At 39.0% G+C, this 16,751-nt stretch overlaps 5 protein-coding genes across 5 annotated transcripts; 3 read left to right on the top strand and 2 right to left on the bottom strand.

Moving 5' to 3' along the window:
- Positions 1-386: 386 nt before the first annotated feature.
- Positions 387-4,068, top strand: LOC120005531 (U3 small nucleolar RNA-associated protein 6 homolog). The gene is made up of 6 exons (XM_038855212.1): positions 387-899; positions 1,344-2,003; positions 2,105-2,554; positions 3,067-3,239; positions 3,457-3,640; positions 3,761-4,068. The coding sequence occupies exons 1-6, from the start codon at positions 522-524 to the stop codon at positions 3,851-3,853; spliced, it is 1,938 nt and encodes a 645-aa protein (XP_038711140.1). The 5' UTR covers positions 387-521; the 3' UTR covers positions 3,854-4,068.
- A 524-nt stretch (positions 4,069-4,592) lies between these two features.
- On the top strand, positions 4,593-7,716 carry LOC120005532 (aminomethyltransferase, mitochondrial-like). The gene is made up of 4 exons (XM_038855213.1): positions 4,593-4,764; positions 5,584-6,162; positions 6,622-6,740; positions 7,071-7,716. Exons 2-4 carry the CDS (start codon positions 5,602-5,604, stop codon positions 7,615-7,617), a joined length of 1,227 nt encoding a protein of 408 aa, XP_038711141.1. The 5' UTR covers positions 4,593-4,764; positions 5,584-5,601; the 3' UTR covers positions 7,618-7,716.
- An 816-nt stretch (positions 7,717-8,532) lies between these two features.
- Positions 8,533-9,907, bottom strand: LOC120006613 (probable F-box protein At4g22030). The gene has a single exon (XM_038856699.1). It carries the CDS (start codon positions 9,873-9,875, stop codon positions 8,634-8,636), a length of 1,242 nt encoding a protein of 413 aa, XP_038712627.1. The 5' UTR covers positions 9,876-9,907; the 3' UTR covers positions 8,533-8,633.
- A 931-nt stretch (positions 9,908-10,838) lies between these two features.
- Positions 10,839-13,617, top strand: LOC120006581 (B-cell receptor-associated protein 31-like). Its single transcript, XM_038856650.1, has 2 exons — positions 10,839-11,271; positions 12,966-13,617. Exons 1-2 carry the CDS (start codon positions 10,986-10,988, stop codon positions 13,346-13,348), a joined length of 669 nt encoding a protein of 222 aa, XP_038712578.1. The 5' UTR covers positions 10,839-10,985; the 3' UTR covers positions 13,349-13,617.
- A 104-nt stretch (positions 13,618-13,721) lies between these two features.
- LOC120006580 (S-type anion channel SLAH1-like) lies at positions 13,722-15,418 on the bottom strand. The gene is made up of 2 exons (XM_038856649.1): positions 14,335-15,418; positions 13,722-14,159 (listed from the first exon to the last, which is right to left on the bottom strand). Exons 1-2 carry the CDS (start codon positions 15,187-15,189, stop codon positions 13,884-13,886), a joined length of 1,131 nt encoding a protein of 376 aa, XP_038712577.1. The 5' UTR covers positions 15,190-15,418; the 3' UTR covers positions 13,722-13,883.
- Positions 15,419-16,751: the final 1,333 nt, after the last annotated feature.

The raw sequence follows: 16,751 nt of genomic DNA, 5'->3' as shown, positions 1-16,751 counted from the left end.
AGCAAAGTTTCACTTCTTTCCAGGTCTAAGTACCATTAAGTGAGACAACTCGGGAAGAACGAAGTTATGCCGGGCTCTCATCTCACTAGCATGATCAATTTGTTTTAGAATGAATGTTTGTTTTTCTCTAGAATGATTTCTCATGCATCTTAAGCCCACTTACTACAAATTTTTTTGGTTGAAATTAAAATGGACATGATACTAAGCGGAGCCCATGGGCCATCAATTACCAACTTTAGAGCCCAATTAGTTTGGGCCTCAATTCATTGTTGGGTCAAAGTGGGCTAACACAAGGTCTAAATCTCTCGTTTTTAATCCCAGCCCAAGCCCATATACGTAAAAACAAAACTGAGTCCGAATTCTGAAACGGGGAAAACACGTCGCGCGTTCGCCATCGACTATAGGCTTTAGCCCTAAAACTTCAAACTCCGCCGTTTGATATCAGTCTCTCTGTACCTCTCTTAAACCTCTCTCCTAGTCCGGCGAAATCAAGGTGATCAACTACACAACAATTACAAGCAATGGCGGACAGGGTTCAGTACCGGCTCGAGCGAATGCTCAAGGAGCTCGACGACCTAGAGGAACGCAAGATATTTACTCGAAGCGAGCTCGAGGAGATTGTGGAGAAGCGCCGTCGGTTCGAGTATCGGCTGGAGCGGCCGAGTCCGCTCAAGAAGGACTTCGTTGCCTACATCGAATTCGAGACTCAGCTGGATTCACTGCGCCGCCTGCGGAAGCTCAGGAACAATGAGAGAAAGAAGTCAGTCTCCGATTTCGCCGGTGTAAGGAGGATCATCGACCTATATGACCGTGTCACTGTACGTTTCAAGGGGGATATTGAACTCTGGTTTCGGTATCTGGAGTTTTGTAGGGCCCGGAAGAATGGGAGAATAAAAGAGGTGTTTTTTCTTCTCTTTCTTTCCTTATTGTTTTAATTTCATAATCCATTGCGCTCTAAGGAATGCATCTGTAGTTGGTCTCAATGAACTAATGGTTTTAAATTAGGTTTGTATTCCAAACCTTAGTGTTTTTGTTTGCTCGTCGCTTCTGCTCTCAATGAGCTAATGATTTCAATTGATTTTGTAGCATCTTCAAGTAACTAATGCATTACCATATTGTTTTATCATGGTCATACTTGAAATTGTAGGGATTGATATTGTTCAGAAATATAGTGCCAGCGACTCTAGGATCTGAGTTCTTTTTAAATTTGTCTCCCAGTTTTGTGGGATTTTTCAAAATCTTGTTTTATCTGCAGAAATAGGTGTGCTATAAAGTTAGAGTTGAGTCATAGTTGTCCAATGAAATGAAGTTTGTATTGAAGTTGTGCTTTAAAATGATTGCAGGTACTGGCTAAGGTGATTAGGTTTCATCCCAAAGTTCCTGGAGTCTGGATTTATGCTGCAGCATGGGAGTTTGATCACAACTTAAATGTCACAGCTGCTCGTGCTATCATGCAGCATGGTTTAAGAGAGTGCCCCACTTCTGAAGACCTTTGGGTAGAGTATCTTAGAATGGAGCTCACATACCTTAATAAACTAAAGGCTCGGAAGGTTGCTCTTGGAGAGGATAAGGGAACTTTGGTTGGTCATCATATAGATGCTGAGGAGAAACAATGGAGAGAGGATAACAAAGAATTGTTTATGTCCATTGATGAAGAAAAGGTTAATGATGATGGATCAGATGTAGAAAATAAGGAGTTAGGGACGAATGTAGATTTGTTTAAGGAACAAGGTTCAAACATTCTTAAAACTATCTATAGTGGAGCAGTTAAAGCTCTTTCTTCTAGTTTTGGCCTCAGAAAGCGGTTTTTTGAGATACTGGAAGTTATAGACCTTGCCCATTTAGAAGATGTGCAAAAGGAGATACTAACTGACATGAAAAGAGATTTTTCAACAGATCCAGAATATTGGGACTGGCTAGCTAGGCATGAAATGTCAAATTCTGGAAGCACACATAAGAAGAGTGATGATATTGAGCTTTCTCGCGTGCAAAAAGCAATTCAGGTTTGAATCCATGTGACCAAGTGAACTGTTGAAAGCTTGGGTTGATTTCTTTTTTCACCGCCTAATTATTGATATCTTTTTCATGCTCTGGCCTGTGGTAGGTGTATGAGGAGGCTTTGCAAATTGCACCATCAGCCATGATGTTCAAGTTATATACAAATTTCTTAAAGGATTTTATTTCTCCAGCGAAAGGAGAGAACGAAATTTCTGACTCATCTGAGCATCTTGCTAAATATATTTCACACCTCTTGATGGTTTACGAGAAGGCTGAGGTTGTCGATTGTTTAACTGAGGATCTTGCTTGTGAATACGTTTCCTTTTATTTGCAACAAGGGCAGGTGGATGAGGCCCGGGGACTTGCAGGAAAGCTCTGTGCTGGAAAGATTTCAAATTCTGTTAAGCTATGGCTTTTAAGGGTCTCAATAGAAATTAGATCTGTTACAAGGAATGCTCCTTCACCTACTAAGGCTGATCTTCTAAAAGTCTTCGAGCTCCTTGAAAGTGTGATGAAGAAAGTGCCACTATCAGAAGCTGAGAGCTTGTGGATTATGGTACGTCATCCTTACTTGTATATGTGTGTCCTTCACTCCTTCTCCTGTCACAGTTCAGGCTTGAATCTTTGCCATAATGGTCCTGGTTTTTGCCTTAGCCAAGTGCAGACTTAATTCTTTTTAGCCTGGCAGCATTTGTAAAAAGATTTATATGGTGCTTTTAAGGACAAAGCAATATTAATATTCTTCTTCTTGTTATAATCCGTTGATTGTCAAATAAAAGCAATTATGCAGAAGCTTATCTACGTCTGGTATCCTCTTCCTTATTTTGCATTTTGATAAGTGTCTATTCTTTCTCTCTCTCTTTTTTTTCAAATAATAAGAGTGCAGGTTTATTTATCTGCATTTCCTATTAAATGGAAAAAATTATTAATTACTTTTTTTTTTTTCATCTCCTACCCAACTGCCAGAGTTCTGTTTCATTTTTAATTCTATTCCTACTTGAAAGTTGAAACTACTAGAAAGTTGCAGGGTCTAAAGAGGACAATTGATGAAACTATCTCGTGTTGCAGGCCCTTAAGCTCTTCGCTGTGGACAAGCATTATTTTGACAAGTTGGTAGAGATGTCTTTCCTTCTTGTAGCCAGAGATGGTGGCAGTGATATTGGATTCTGCGTCTCATCTGTTATTGTTAACTTTGTCGTTCAGAAGGATGGAATCCAGAATGCAAGAGAAATTTATAAACGGTATGTGGCATACATCAGGATCAACTAACTTCTAGCGACTATTTGAATTAATCAGCAACTTAGCATGTAATGATCATGAGCTGATGCTATCAAGCAATTCAATGTACCATTTTGGCATGTTGGTTGTTGTTCATCTCTAGTTTAAACACTATGATTCCAATAGGGGCTTTGTTCTTGCTAGCTTCAAGAACTTAATCCTGCTTTTGTTCCTATGCAGATTTCTCACTCTACCCCGTCCTGGTCTTGTTTTATATAAAGATTGTATTGAATTGGAAATGAACCTTGCATCTGTTGGTGATAAAGACTGTCTTACAAATGCTCGGAAGTTGTTTGAATCTGCGCTTACAACCTATCAACAAAATGTGAGCTTGTGGCGGGATTACTACTCCATGGAAACCAAGGTGGGTTTTAACGATCAGTTTTAATGAATGTGCGCATCTTGTCTTTCTAGCCTCCGGCACATTAACTGTAATGGACCACACAATTTCTTAATACAAGTCCATCTTTGCAAATTTTTACAGCTGGGGACTTCAGAAACAGCAACTGCTATCTATTGGCGAGCGAGGAAGATCCTGAAGGACGCTGCAGCTGTTATAACTCAAGATCTACCTTGATTCATCTGTACACCATCAACTTCCAATTTTGACCTTGTTATGTATGTGTGCATTCATTTAAGGTGATTCAAAGGAAAACAGAGTAGGGGAGTAGTAGTTTTTGCTTTGTTGAGGGATTGATTGATATGTATCTTGTGGCAACTGCAAATATGGCTGCTTACATTAGTTTATATTTTTCAGTACAATTTAACCAAGCCATTTGTTAGCCCTCCAAGGCCATTCTTCATGGTGATGTCAAGAATGGATCACAATCAAAAATAAATTAACATCACCTGTTAACTTTCACATATTTTTTTGAAATATCGCTGTGAAATATATTTGTCATTTGGAATCGAACATTGGACGTATGTTTAATTTGGCTGAGCCAACCAATCCACCTTTTAGTAATTTTTTCAGCACTGAAGACTAGGAACGGCACCGTTTTCATTTTGGAGGCTAAAGTTAATAACCAAATCTCTTTTGTTTTATATAGAAGTCACCTCTCTCACCCGCCATCACCGCTGTCCACTGGCTACAGATCACGAGGGTCCCACGTGAAAGGGAAAGATTGGGTTGTTGTGGAACAATCTTAAAATAGGAACGAATCAATCGAACGGCCAAGATTCTACCAGTTTGTCTATGATCTTTTGGCAGCAGTCGAATACTCCGAGTATATACCAACTACTGTACGTCTTAGCACAGCAGAACAGAGGAAGGCTTGCTCATGGTTCTAGACTTCTAGCACCACTCACTAGCGATCGGGTGTTGGTGGATTTGGCAGAGATAACCCTCCTCCACCCACTATATTACTATATATAAAATTGATATATTTTTTTATCTTCTTTGGTGGGTGCAGCAGAAATGCTCTTTTGGGTACAGGGATCTGCCTACTTTTGAAGAACAACACAAAAGAAGGGAACTGAAGCAAACCTGTAAGCCGCCTAGTTTTTTCTATTCTCGTTCATTATGTTTTTAAGATTGTTTGGTGAACAACTAAGGCTTGAATCGATTAAGAGGTTCTTGTGTTTTCCTTTTCCTGATTGGATGATTGCTGTCATGGTGTTCTGAAGAATGTGAATGAGATCCAGATGACTTCCCTTCCATGTATTTTTTGTATTTTGAATACTACTCTTTCGCTTTGATGAATGTTTTGTTCTTTTCCTATCAGTATTCATTTCCTGGTTTCTTTGATCTGTTTGTGTCTCCCATTATATTCAAATGGTTTGGTGCCCCTAGTAATATTTGAATTCAGATTTTTATGTCATATCCAGAGGAGGTTGGTAACGGATAAAGTTTGAATTTTTTGATCTGTAATGTGAGGATTGGATACACTGGGAAACTTGAATTAGTCAGACTGTGATTTTGATGTCTGAAATGAACTTCAATGAGGACATTGCCAACTATAAAGCAGCATTTTGCGATGTTAGTAAAATGGCTTCCAACATGTGCTGGGGAGTGCTATAAAAAATTGATGGTTCAGTCTAGTGCTTGCTCATTTTCTTCTCTGTTTTTGACTTCCTTTTCTCACTATGAGTACAATATATGTGTTATTTTTCTGTTCTATCTAGTCTGACATGGGAATCATTGAACTTTGTGATTCTGTATTTATTCGAAAAGATGCCCCCCTTTTGGCCTTTTGATTATCCATAATCATTATCTTTATGAATTTGCCATCGTGATGGAGATTAATTCTCAGACAGTCATCTTGATATTACTAATCGTGCAGTGATTGATAATTTGTTTTGAACCAGGTATATACATCTTAGAAGATGAGAGGAGGAGGTTTGTGGCAGCTTGGCCAATCTATCACCCGTCGTCTTGTTCAGGCTGATAAGAAAGCTGTCGCTCGTCGATATTTTGCCTCAGAAGCTGAGCTCAAAAAGACTGTTCTCTATGACTTCCATGTCGCCAATGGGGGCAAGATGGTGCCATTTGCTGGTTGGAGCATGCCTATTCAGTACAAGGACTCTATCATGGACTCTACACTGAACTGCAGAGAAAATGGCAGCCTCTTTGATGTTTCCCACATGTGTGGGCTGAGCCTCAAAGGGAAGGACTGCATTCCTTTCCTTGAAAAGCTTGTAATTGCTGATGTTGCTGGCCTTGCTCCTGGGACTGGGAGTCTGACAGTCTTTACAAATGAGAAGGGAGGAGCAATTGATGATTCAGTGATTACCAAGGTGAAGGATGATCACATATATCTGGTTGTTAATGCCGGGTGTCGGGACAAAGATCTTGCTCACATTGAAGAGCATATGAAGGCATTCAAGAGCAAAGGGGGAGATGTCTCTTGGCACATCCATGATGAGAGATCGCTTTTGGCACTGCAGGTCAGTTGTCAGATTTAGATGAATATCCATCTCTATTTTAGTTTTTGCCTGTAATTTTACTTGCTTTGAACATCACATAACCCGGTGATTTGTGTCTCTGTTATCTTTTGCTTCTACTTTTTTAAATGGCAGTAATATGGCAGGAAATTGAGTGATGATAGTCATGAAACTGATTTTGCAATCATGCAAGCCGCTAGAGTCTCTTGCTTTCCTTTTGAAGTGGTTCGAAGTGTTGTGTTTGTTTGCCACATTGCTGTCATTTGTTTTCTTTGTCTGTGAGAATCATTTTTTACCCATTTGAATTAGTTTCGGCCCTTTACCTGCTTCATCGAATTCCATCAATATATTCCAGAACTTTTTGGCATTAGAATATCTTTATACTTTTAGCAGTGCCTCTTTATTGAGTAAATAATCCCCTTTACTTAATATATGAAGTTTTAATGGATTCCTCTCGTGCAGGGACCTCTTGCTGCCCCTGCTCTCCAACACCTGACAAAAGAGGATTTGAGCAAGACGTATTTTGGGGAGTTTCTAATGTTGGATATCAATGGAGTGCACTGCTACCTTACCAGGACTGGGTATGCTTCTTTTGGGTTTCTTTTATGTGCGTGCTTATGCGGTTATTGGTCTCTCTTGAGTCTTGACTGACCCAAATGTATCACTTTTCCTTGCATGATGATTCTTGAAAACCCACAATGTAAACTTTTGCTTTATAAATTATATCTACCAACTCAGAATTTATATCTATCACCAATCTGTTAAATACTCTTACTTCAAGCCAACGCTTGTGTTTCATTTAAGTCAGTTTGCATTCAACCCCTTCTTCCCTTCTTTGCTCAATCTCAAGTTGTGGTTGAAAGTTTTCAATAAAAGCTTACTTTACTTTTGTCCCCTACTGAGGCTTCCAGATATACTGGTGAAGACGGATTTGAAATCTCAGTTCCTTCTGAACATGCAGTAGACCTCACCAAAGCCATTCTGGAAAAGTCTGAAGGGAAGATAAAGCTAACAGGGTTGGGAGCTCGAGACAGTCTTCGACTAGAAGCTGGACTATGTTTATATGGTAATGACATGGAGCAACATACGACACCTGTAGAAGCAGGACTCACATGGGCTATCGGGAAGAGAAGAAGAGCAGAGGGTGGATTTCTAGGAGCAGAAGTAATCCTCAAACAACTCGAAGAGGGTCCAAAAATCAGGCGTGCAGGATTCTTCTCAACAGGACCGCCTCCTAGATCCCATAGTGAGATTCAGGATGAGACAGGGAAGAACATCGGGGAAGTTACCAGCGGAGGGTTTAGTCCGTGCCTCAAGAAGAACATCGCCATGGGATATGTGAAATCTGGGCTTCACAAGGCAGGAACCAAAGTTAAGATTGTGATCAGAGGAAAGGCCAATGATGGAGTTGTCACAAAAATGCCATTTGTACCCACAAAATACTACAAGCCAACCTGATTCACTAGTTAAGTGATCCAGCGACCTGATATTCTGATTGTTTCTTACTCTGAGTTGTTTCTAATTAATATGATTCCTACTCTTTCTCCTTTCTCTCCACATAAAGCTTGTTTTGATAAAAAGATGCCATCTTCTTTGTCTATCACAAATCTTTGACCAAAGTCTTAATTTTATGCTAGTAAATGTTAAGAAGGAAATTGATCTCTTAGACTCCAGTTGGGGTTTGATGGTAGATTTTATGCTGTGGACCTTCAAACTTTGAAAGGAGGCTTTGAATATGGTGGAGGAGAAGACAAGGAGAGAAGGAAATTGATGTCTTAGACTCTGGTTGGGATTTGATGGTAGATTTTATGCTGTGGACCTTCAAACTTTGAAAGGAGGCTTTGAATATGATGGAGGAGAAGACAAGGAGCATTCGTAGGCATATGTTTGTAACTAAAGGACTGGTTAAATAAATGGGAAGACTCACCGAGTTTTGAACGAGTCACTCCAACAATTATGGAATAATCAGAAACATAGAATATTTTCTTTGAATAGCATCCAAATGATCATCATTTTCAACAATCAAAGCTGTTCAAATCAAGATTATTTTCTTGCACTGCCAAGTCTGCCTCCACCACCTTTTCTATCTCCTGTTTTTTTTTTTGGTAACCGAGAACGATATCATTGAAGCTTATCGTTTGGACATATGGCATAAACTCGAGTCGTTAAGTCCGTGGGCACATTCTCACCTGACGACGGAGTAAATTGGGCCAAAGCCCAACGTGCCATAAGAATATCATACAAGACCTTTTCTTGCATTCTTACTTCTTAGCAACAATATTCAAGATCTTCAACAAGCTATTGCAATTTGAGAAAACCAATGACTTGGAAGAGTACATCAAAAACACTATAACCAAAACCAATAGAGAAGTGAAGAGAATCTTTTGGAATAAAAGAGTTAATATTATTTCTACGTTTAATTATATGACTATACAAAAGAATGAAAGAACAAATAGTTTTGACAAAATCTACAATCAAAACAGCTTGCTCCCAAACTCATCTACAGGAATTCCCTCCATACGAGAAAATCTTGATTTCATGGCAAGCTCTCTGAGCTGTGACAGGCTTCTACCCAACTGCATAGCCACCTTCATCTCAAACAACTCCCCATTTTCTCTCTTCTCCAAATCTTTCTCTTCCAGCGCGGACTCAATTGATTCCTCCATGAACTCGAAGAAACCAGCAGAGTTTCTGTACATCTCAAACACCATACCAACTTGCCCACCATGCTCAAAAGTGTTGACAACACTAGCCAATGCACCGGCAGTTGCAGCGGCGGTCGCTCCCCATGACCCACCAAAGGCAGACCCAACAGCCGCAATGCCAGTGAGTAATGGCCCTGAAATGGCTAAAGCCTTGTTTAACTTCAATGCCAAGTTGCCAAGTCTCATGTAATCTTCACTGTCTTTTGTCTTTAAAACTTCAATAACCTCTCTCATTTCCTCTTCCAGCTCTTCACTCCATCCATTGTTTCTTGTTTCTGTCTTCTTTTTGCTATGTCGTTTGTGTTTAGGCCACCAAACTGCAGGCTCAAAAGTTTCAGGGAACTTTTCAAGCATGGCTCCTAGTAAAGGCAGAGGATATGCTCTGTCAAGTGCCAATACTTTCTCCATTGCATCCTTCACATCTTCTTGAGAAGGATTCCTGTTAATAGCAATGGTTGTTTGTAATTCTGAATGAAGTTGCTTGAACAATCTTGTAGCATTTCTTTGCTCTTCTGTGAGCTGTGAAGGCTGAATCTTGTTCATCACAAGCAACAACCCGGTCGCTGCAGAGAACAATAGAGTGGAAGATAACTTCAGAGACAAAACAGGGGACCCTGCACCAATTGTGGCTAAAACACCAGCCATTGTTGCTGCTGTTAAGGTCATCATGTTGATAGAGTTTAAGAGAAGATTGTTCCAGTTGTCACGTTGGTCGCCGATGTTTTTGTGCATCTCTATTCTATCTGCTACAGCCTCCATAATCGTATAAAGCTGTAAAATCTCCATAGAAGTGGTAGGATTATTGCAGGATTCTTCCACATTCTTCTTTAGTGGTTCTGTCTTTCTGACCCCATTAGTATTTCTCAAGCTCAGTTCCTCAACCAAGTTTGTTCTTGGTTTTAGTTTTGGAACTAAGACTTCGATGTTGGGGAGTTTAGGGACAGATAAAGCAGCATTTACTGTCTTTGAAGAAGAAGAAAGGTTGAGACTCAGAGATTGTAAAGAAGCCATTTGAATTGGAGATGATGAAGGATTCTAAGCTCTCTATCTATGTATGTTTTGTGTTGTTGATAATGCAAGAGAGAAGGCTATTCTCTGCTATTTATATCAATGCAAATTAGAAGGGGTCATATCATATGTGGGTGTTGAGAATATTGACTGCTTGAATAGATGGTTGACTTGGCCTATTTGGCTTTGACTGGACCCTTTCCTTTCTTTGATTTTCTTATAGTTTTCAAGTTCATAATTTCAACTCTTAGCCCTGGTTCTCCTAATATGTACTTTGATGCAGTAAAACTTGATTAGCCAATAATGGGCTCTAAAATAAGCTCTGCTTTCATCATCTATGAGCGCATTCATGCAAATTCTTAACTATGCTTACATGGATGACATCTCAACCATTAGATGCAGAATTTCACAGAATTTTTCTCTAGGGATGGGTTCTCCTGATCTCGTGGGTTGTGGGGCATACTTTCGGGACTGGAAGGGGTTAAGAGTCTCATTTTCACTCTTATAGACTTCAAGCCAATCTTACATGTCTAATATTTCTCTGCAGTTCTCTTGATCTCGTGGGTTTTGGAACCTCCTTTTAAGGGGGGTTAGGACTTAGGAGTCTCATTTTCACCCTCGTGGACATCAATCCAATCTTACATGTTGTCAACGTAGTGCAAGCTTGTTATGAAAGTCCGTAGTTTACAACTATCGGAGATGGTGGGTTGGGTGGTTCTAAGTAAAAATAAAAATAAAAGGGGGAGTTTTGCAAACATAAAATTAAAAGGGTAAGAAAGAGAAAAAGTCTTCGGGCTATATAAAAATAGAATTTGATATTTTGCAAACATAAAAGAAAAAGAAAGAGAAAAAGTCATCTGGCTATATAAATATAAAAATAGAATTTGATTATTGACTATATTTTTAAGTAATTAATTAACTGTCCGAATCTCTCTTCTTCGTCTCTCAATTCAACTGCTTGTTACACTTGCCAATCTTTCCTTGCTTAGAAGATAGAAAGAACCCGTCTCTTCTTCGTCTCTCAATTCAACTGCTTGATTACACTTACCAAAAGAACCCTTGTAACTCTTTTTTTTTTTTTTTTTTTTTTTTCTGTCACTTTTATTGAATAAGATGATTCAGCTTTTGTTTACAGTGATATTTTCTGAGATGGTACTGATATTGTTGCTACTGTTCAAAACCCCATTGAGGAAGCTGGTGATCACGGGCTTGGATCGAACGAAGCGCGGTCGCGGCCCTCTCGTGGTCAAGACCGTCGCTGGAACGGTGTCTGTGGTGTTAATGTCCAGTGTGTATAGTATGGTGAAGATCCAGAAGAGATGGACCGATGAAGGTTCCATCAGTAATCCGACGGACCAGGTCCTCATGGCAAAGCACCAACTTGAGGCCACTCTCATGGGTAATTTCCTTGATTTATATGAATTCTCTTTCCTTGATATTCAGAATTGTGAGTGTTATAATTTGAAGAATTTGAGAGAGATGAGAAGAAGAAAACTTTCATGGGTAATTTCTTGATTTATACGAATTCTCTTGTGCTTTTGTTCCTTGAATTCAGAATTCTTACTGTTATAATTTGAAGAATTTGGGAGGCTGATAAGCAGAAAGTGGGGAGAAGAAGTAGATGAGGGAGGTTGGACCCAATCCATATTGTCCGCACTGGGCTAAGGTCCGCGTGACTTTGTCATTTAAAATGCGCCTCAAGTTTATGATGTTGGGGCAACTTATAACCCTCACCTGGATTTCACCAAGTGATGTGGGACTCTTGTAGTCTTAACAGGTCTTGTTTGTTTGAGAATCTGAATTGTCTTTGTTAAAGTATCTAACTTTGTGAGATTGGGGTGCTTTCTTTTTGCATGTTTGATTATGATGTGCTTGGCCTTGAGCCCTTGATATTTTGGGAAGCGGGTTTTGTTGAATTTTAGTGTTTGGTTCTGTTTTACTGCTTTTGGTGATTGGCCTGTGGATAACTGTGTCTAAGTTATTGCGATTGGTGGTTTTATGAAACTTCTCTATGAGAAATCACAATGAGTTCAATGATCTGAAATTTCAATATCTAATAGCTTCATGAGGAATGATTTTGAGCGAGTGTGAGGTTTTATGGTCTTGAATCTTGATACTTATAATATTCTATCTCAAGGGTAGAAGATTTTTATGCCATAAAAGGAACTTCTCTTCTGCCGAGAGATATTACTTGCTGTTGGCGCAGGTTTTGTTTTTTGGATTTTGATATTCAGTAGTTCTTGTGATGATATGTTTGTATGGTACATGATATGGGGAAGGCTTTTGTTGCTAGCTACTAACTTGAAAGGGTTTTTTGAATGCAACACGATGATATGCTCCAGTCTGGAGAGAGATTAAAGTTTACAGTCTGAAGTGTAAAATTTGGCATTTGTGATGTATCAAGGTTTAAGTCTGTAAATAGAGTGATGGCATAAGTTTGATGGATATAGTTTATGCATGCTCTCTCAGCCATATAAGATGGGGTCTACCATCACTCAAGAACAAGAAAATTGAGACCTCATGACGATAATTTGAAGACTTCATCTGTTAGCTATTCTTGCTTTTGCTCTTTAGATTCCAGACTCTGTAATGTTATAAGTCAATTCATTCATTTGTTTCATCAGCTCTCTTTGTTCAGTCCTGCACTTCCCTCAAACTTCCAGCTGTGTTTCTGACTGTTTGGGCTACTAATGTCCTTACCAGCACTTATCCTTGTTAACTCTGCCTTTTAATGTGTGACCTTGGCTTTGTTTCTCCCAGAGTTATTACTTTGTCCCGTATTATGAAGCTGGTACTCTGTTTTGATCATGGAGGTTTTAACCTCAATATCTTATGAAAAACCTCCACTCAATTACTTCATGTTGGGTTTGAGTATCATTTGCATGTCGTCTCCAATATTGCTAGTGACAAGGTGGATAACATATTTTCTTTCCTTGTCAGTGTTGTTCTCCCTTTCAAGCCGCCCATTTTGAGTGGTAGAGTTTTTGGCTACTTCTATCTTTATGAGCTCTCCTTTTCTGTTGAAATCTCAGATACAGAATAAGTCTGCTGGCCTTCCTCCTACATATACTAATCTCGGAAATCTGTTTGCAGGTTCAATACTATTTCTTGCACTAATGGCAGATAGATTACACCATTATATTAGAGAACTCCGCATTCGAAGGAAAAGCATGGAGGCCATTAAGAAACAAGCTCGAGGTTTTGAAGATGGGAAATCTGGCAGTTCAAAGGAAATCAAATCCTTGGAGGAAGAGAGTACTGCAATGGAGGCGAAACTTAAAAATCTAGAATCTGAGTTGGAAACAAAGACAAGAGAGGTGAATGCTGCAGAAGCTAATCAAGTTGCTTTAAGAAAACAATCCGAAGGATTTTTGCTTGAGTATGATCGGTTGCTTTCAGAAAACCAGCACCTACGAAGTCAGCTCAAGTCTGTGGACCGGAAATTGTCACGTTCCAGTAGCAAGAAGATGGACTGACCTTTTCTTTGAACTGTTCAGTCTATATCTATTCCAGTTTCAATCATCTAACTCTGATTTCCACGGTGGATTAGTCAGTTTTGGCTACTCATTTATAGCATCTTTGTTTCGAGAAGCTGCAAAAGAAAAAATGGGGAAGAGAAATAGGATTTTATGTTGGTGTTCAATTTGAAGTACAGCTGAGAGATGTAAGAGTATGGAACAATTTTTTCGTGACAAATTGTGACATTTATACTAGTACATGATTATAGACAAACTTTCAGTTCTGATTTTAACTCTGGTTTTTCTTTTGGTAATGAATATGCTGATTCTTTTCGTCGTATCTATATGTGTATTTATGTTGAGTAATATCCAAGAAACTACAGCTAAATACTGAAGTAGCAAGATAATGCTGTCTCGTGATAGGAATTCATGGATAAAAGGGAGAACTTTGTACATTTCTTGTATTGTATGAACTGGAAAAGTCAGCACTGACGACTCATATTATGAATACATGCGATTGTGTTGATAATTGTTACTTGCCCTTCAAGCTATTTCAAGTCCTTGTTCTAAGATCCTTAGCAAAACTCAGTACAGGGTCCTTTTGGCGCAGGAGCTTGTCGGTGTTAAACGCGGTGAGCACCATCAATCCAAGGAACACCAGAACAGAGAGAGCAGATAGCGCTAGCGTCAATCCTGGTGCTACATAACCTTTCACCTCTTTTGCATACAAAGCAGAGGCGAGAGCAAGAGAGGTTACTGGGAAGGAATACGCCCACCAAGCAACGTTCACTCGTCTCATGGATTTCCTGAAAAGAGCTGGTCTACATGCCTGCAATACAGCAAACAGAGTTACAAGTTAAAATCCGTGAATGTTTATGCTACATAAAGTAATGGCATCTGTGATCACTATTGTGTGTGGCTTCCTAGGCAGCCTAAATTCTATCATTTTCTTTACATGAAGAAGCCAACGGGGATTTGAAGTAAGCTTGGGGTTATGAAATTACCAGAGAAGTGAAGAGGAACAAGGAGAGGAAAAAGAGCATCTTTGACATTGTATGAAAGGATCCTGAGATGGAGTACCAAGCCGTACTTGCTATGCTTGGTGCGGCAAAGAACAAGAAGAATGCTGGCCTCAACATTGCTGGAAAGTGATTGCAAACCGATAGGCGCTGGTAAAGTGTGATAAAGAGTACTAAATAGTGCACCATTCCTAGTGAGAACATGCATGTTGCACTCTCTGTCCACCCCATCTGAGCTGCCGCTTGAGCTACCACCAAGTTTCCTATCACTGACATAAGGCTAGTAGGGTTTGCAAGCGTGGATAGAAACCGCTTCTCCGTCGTGAACCACTGTCCATAGATTTTAACATCAAGCACCACAACCGGAACAGTGAAGACCCAGAAGAGAGCAAGGTAAGATACACTACTTGGACTGATAATTGTCGTCGATTGAAGTAAAAGGATCCATGAAATCCAAGGAGCATACAAGTAGTTCAGTCCTATATAGTGCAAAAACTCTGCTTTCACCATGTGAAAGTGAAATAGACATCTGAGAATGTAGAGAAGTGAGAGTGAAATCTGTGTCAGAAAGGCAAGCCACCAGAGAAGAAGGAAAGCTGTAGAAGGGAGTATCCGAAACAGGTGCCAGACTTCTTGCGAGTCACTCTTGGATTCGCTAAGAATCTTCCACAGCAAAGCTTGGCCTCCAAGAGAGAGGCTTATCCTGAAATAGCCCGCATGGAGCCTGGTTAAGATGGAAGATTCAGATAGCTTGGAAATATTGGTCTCTTCTTGGTTTTTACTGATGATGGAAGCATCAATTATAACCTCAATTGGCGGCTTAATTTCTTCCTCGGCCATTGGTATTATGATTAGAGCTAGTGGTTTTCAGTAGAGGATGATCCACATTTCAGGGTTACAATATGCAGGTGCTTTATATAGGCAGAAAAGTGAGAGGGTGACAGGCATTTAGAAAATGCAGTCTCCACTTGCTGCAGATAACAGTAACAATGCATGCAAGATATGACAACGACATAGTAGCTCACAACTTAGGAGATGTGGCAGATTTCAGTTCCAATCAGCCCACCCTGAACTTTTTAAAAAAATAATACATATATGTTTGTATATATATGTGTAAATATAGTGATGGAGCCACACTATGTTGAAGTTGGTCTCAAGCCCACTCTAAACTCTTGAAAAAAGTCTTTACTACATGAATATATATAAATATATGTGTATATGTATATATTATTTAGTATGTAATATAAACTATAGATATTGATTGATACACACTCATAGATGATGATAGATGATTTATACTTCATGAAAAATCGTCTAGCACACTTAAATGATTGGTTTTTTTGGTTATTTTGAACAATATATGTTTTAATTTTTTTATATGTAATTTAATGAATATATAGATATTTACTTATTTCCGGTCATTTTTCAGTAAATAGCCCTAAAACAACAATTTTCGGTCGCACTGCCACCGAACCTCCGTCAACATTTAGCCCTTCTCCTATACATTCCTAAATCCACCACCAACCAAGCCCCCCTCACTTCATTTTCTAGATCCGCCACTGGTTCCAATGCATGGATTTTTCCTAAAATTCATTACTAAAGGTACGTAGATGATCAACTATTCAGAAAACTTTCATGTCATGTTACTTAGGCCATGATTTTCAAAGCATAATTTAACCATTGGTTTCAAGGCATCATGCACACCATTGATATAAAGGGATGTTAATCATTATTCCATAACTCTACCCTTTAAGGGTTGGATCTTGCCGTTTCAATGAGAGCAAGAATTTGACACTTGAAAAAGATTATCTTTCATCTTATTGGGGTGAAAGGGTTTTTCATTCATCAATTTTCAATAGACTTGTTATAGGGCTTGCTTATACAGATCATTGAAAATGGTTGTTAATTGTAGTAAAAAAGAATAGAATTCGCCATATATACACATAAGATGCTTGTCAAGAGTACTCTTTAATCTGAACCAATTTAATGCTTACTGATCAACTCTTTAGTTGATGAAAAGAACTCCTGAACTCATCATCACCATTGAAAACATGTAAAGAATAGTTTAAGAGAACAATAAAGAAGTTCATATTCTGTGGTGGACTCTAGAATGAGTGGGGGAAACTGAAAGACAAGAAATGGAAAAAATGGATGTTATTAGCTAAGCAAACCATGCCCAAAAAAAAAAAAAAAAAAAAAAAAAAAGCCAGGACAAAAAATATTTGACTTCTGATGTATGGGAGTGCAAGTAAATAAAAAATAGCCAAGTAGAAAAGAAGTCTACTTGCATTTTGCTTTTCCTAACTCCCGCACTCCAAATTTTGTGTTTGTGGATAATACCTCATCTTTTGTAATTTCTTATAAACCCAGGAGAGTACTCTCTCAAGTACATGAACTTAAAT

The sequence above is a fragment of the Tripterygium wilfordii genome, chromosome 9, assembly GCF_013401445.1.
Source record: "Tripterygium wilfordii isolate XIE 37 chromosome 9, ASM1340144v1, whole genome shotgun sequence".
NCBI classification, from domain to species: Eukaryota; Viridiplantae; Streptophyta; class Magnoliopsida; order Celastrales; family Celastraceae; genus Tripterygium; species Tripterygium wilfordii.
This window is presented reverse-complemented; position numbering and strand designations above follow the sequence as displayed.

Bases quoted from the DNA above. Each gene is read 5' to 3' on its own strand.
- LOC120006580 (XM_038856649.1), bottom strand. From the start codon at position 15,189: ATGGCCGAGGAAGAAATTAAGCCGCCAATTGAGGTTATAATTGATGCT. The intron at 14,160-14,334 runs GTAATTTCATAA...GCTGTATTGCAG, and splicing joins TGTTCCTCTTCACTTCTCTG to GCATGTAGACCAGCTCTTTT.
- LOC120005531 (XM_038855212.1), top strand. From the start codon at position 522: ATGGCGGACAGGGTTCAGTACCGGCTCGAGCGAATGCTCAAGGAGCTC. The intron at 2,004-2,104 runs GTTTGAATCCAT...GGCCTGTGGTAG, and splicing joins GCGTGCAAAAAGCAATTCAG to GTGTATGAGGAGGCTTTGCA. The intron at 3,240-3,456 runs GTATGTGGCATA...GTTCCTATGCAG, and splicing joins GCAAGAGAAATTTATAAACG to ATTTCTCACTCTACCCCGTC.
- LOC120006613 (XM_038856699.1), bottom strand. From the start codon at position 9,875: ATGGCTTCTTTACAATCTCTGAGTCTCAACCTTTCTTCTTCTTCAAAG.
- LOC120006581 (XM_038856650.1), top strand. From the start codon at position 10,986: ATGATTCAGCTTTTGTTTACAGTGATATTTTCTGAGATGGTACTGATA. The intron at 11,272-12,965 runs GTAATTTCCTTG...ATCTGTTTGCAG, and splicing joins ACTTGAGGCCACTCTCATGG to GTTCAATACTATTTCTTGCA.
- LOC120005532 (XM_038855213.1), top strand. From the start codon at position 5,602: ATGAGAGGAGGAGGTTTGTGGCAGCTTGGCCAATCTATCACCCGTCGT. The intron at 6,163-6,621 runs GTCAGTTGTCAG...CCTCTCGTGCAG, and splicing joins GATCGCTTTTGGCACTGCAG to GGACCTCTTGCTGCCCCTGC. The intron at 6,741-7,070 runs GTATGCTTCTTT...TGAGGCTTCCAG, and splicing joins TGCTACCTTACCAGGACTGG to ATATACTGGTGAAGACGGAT.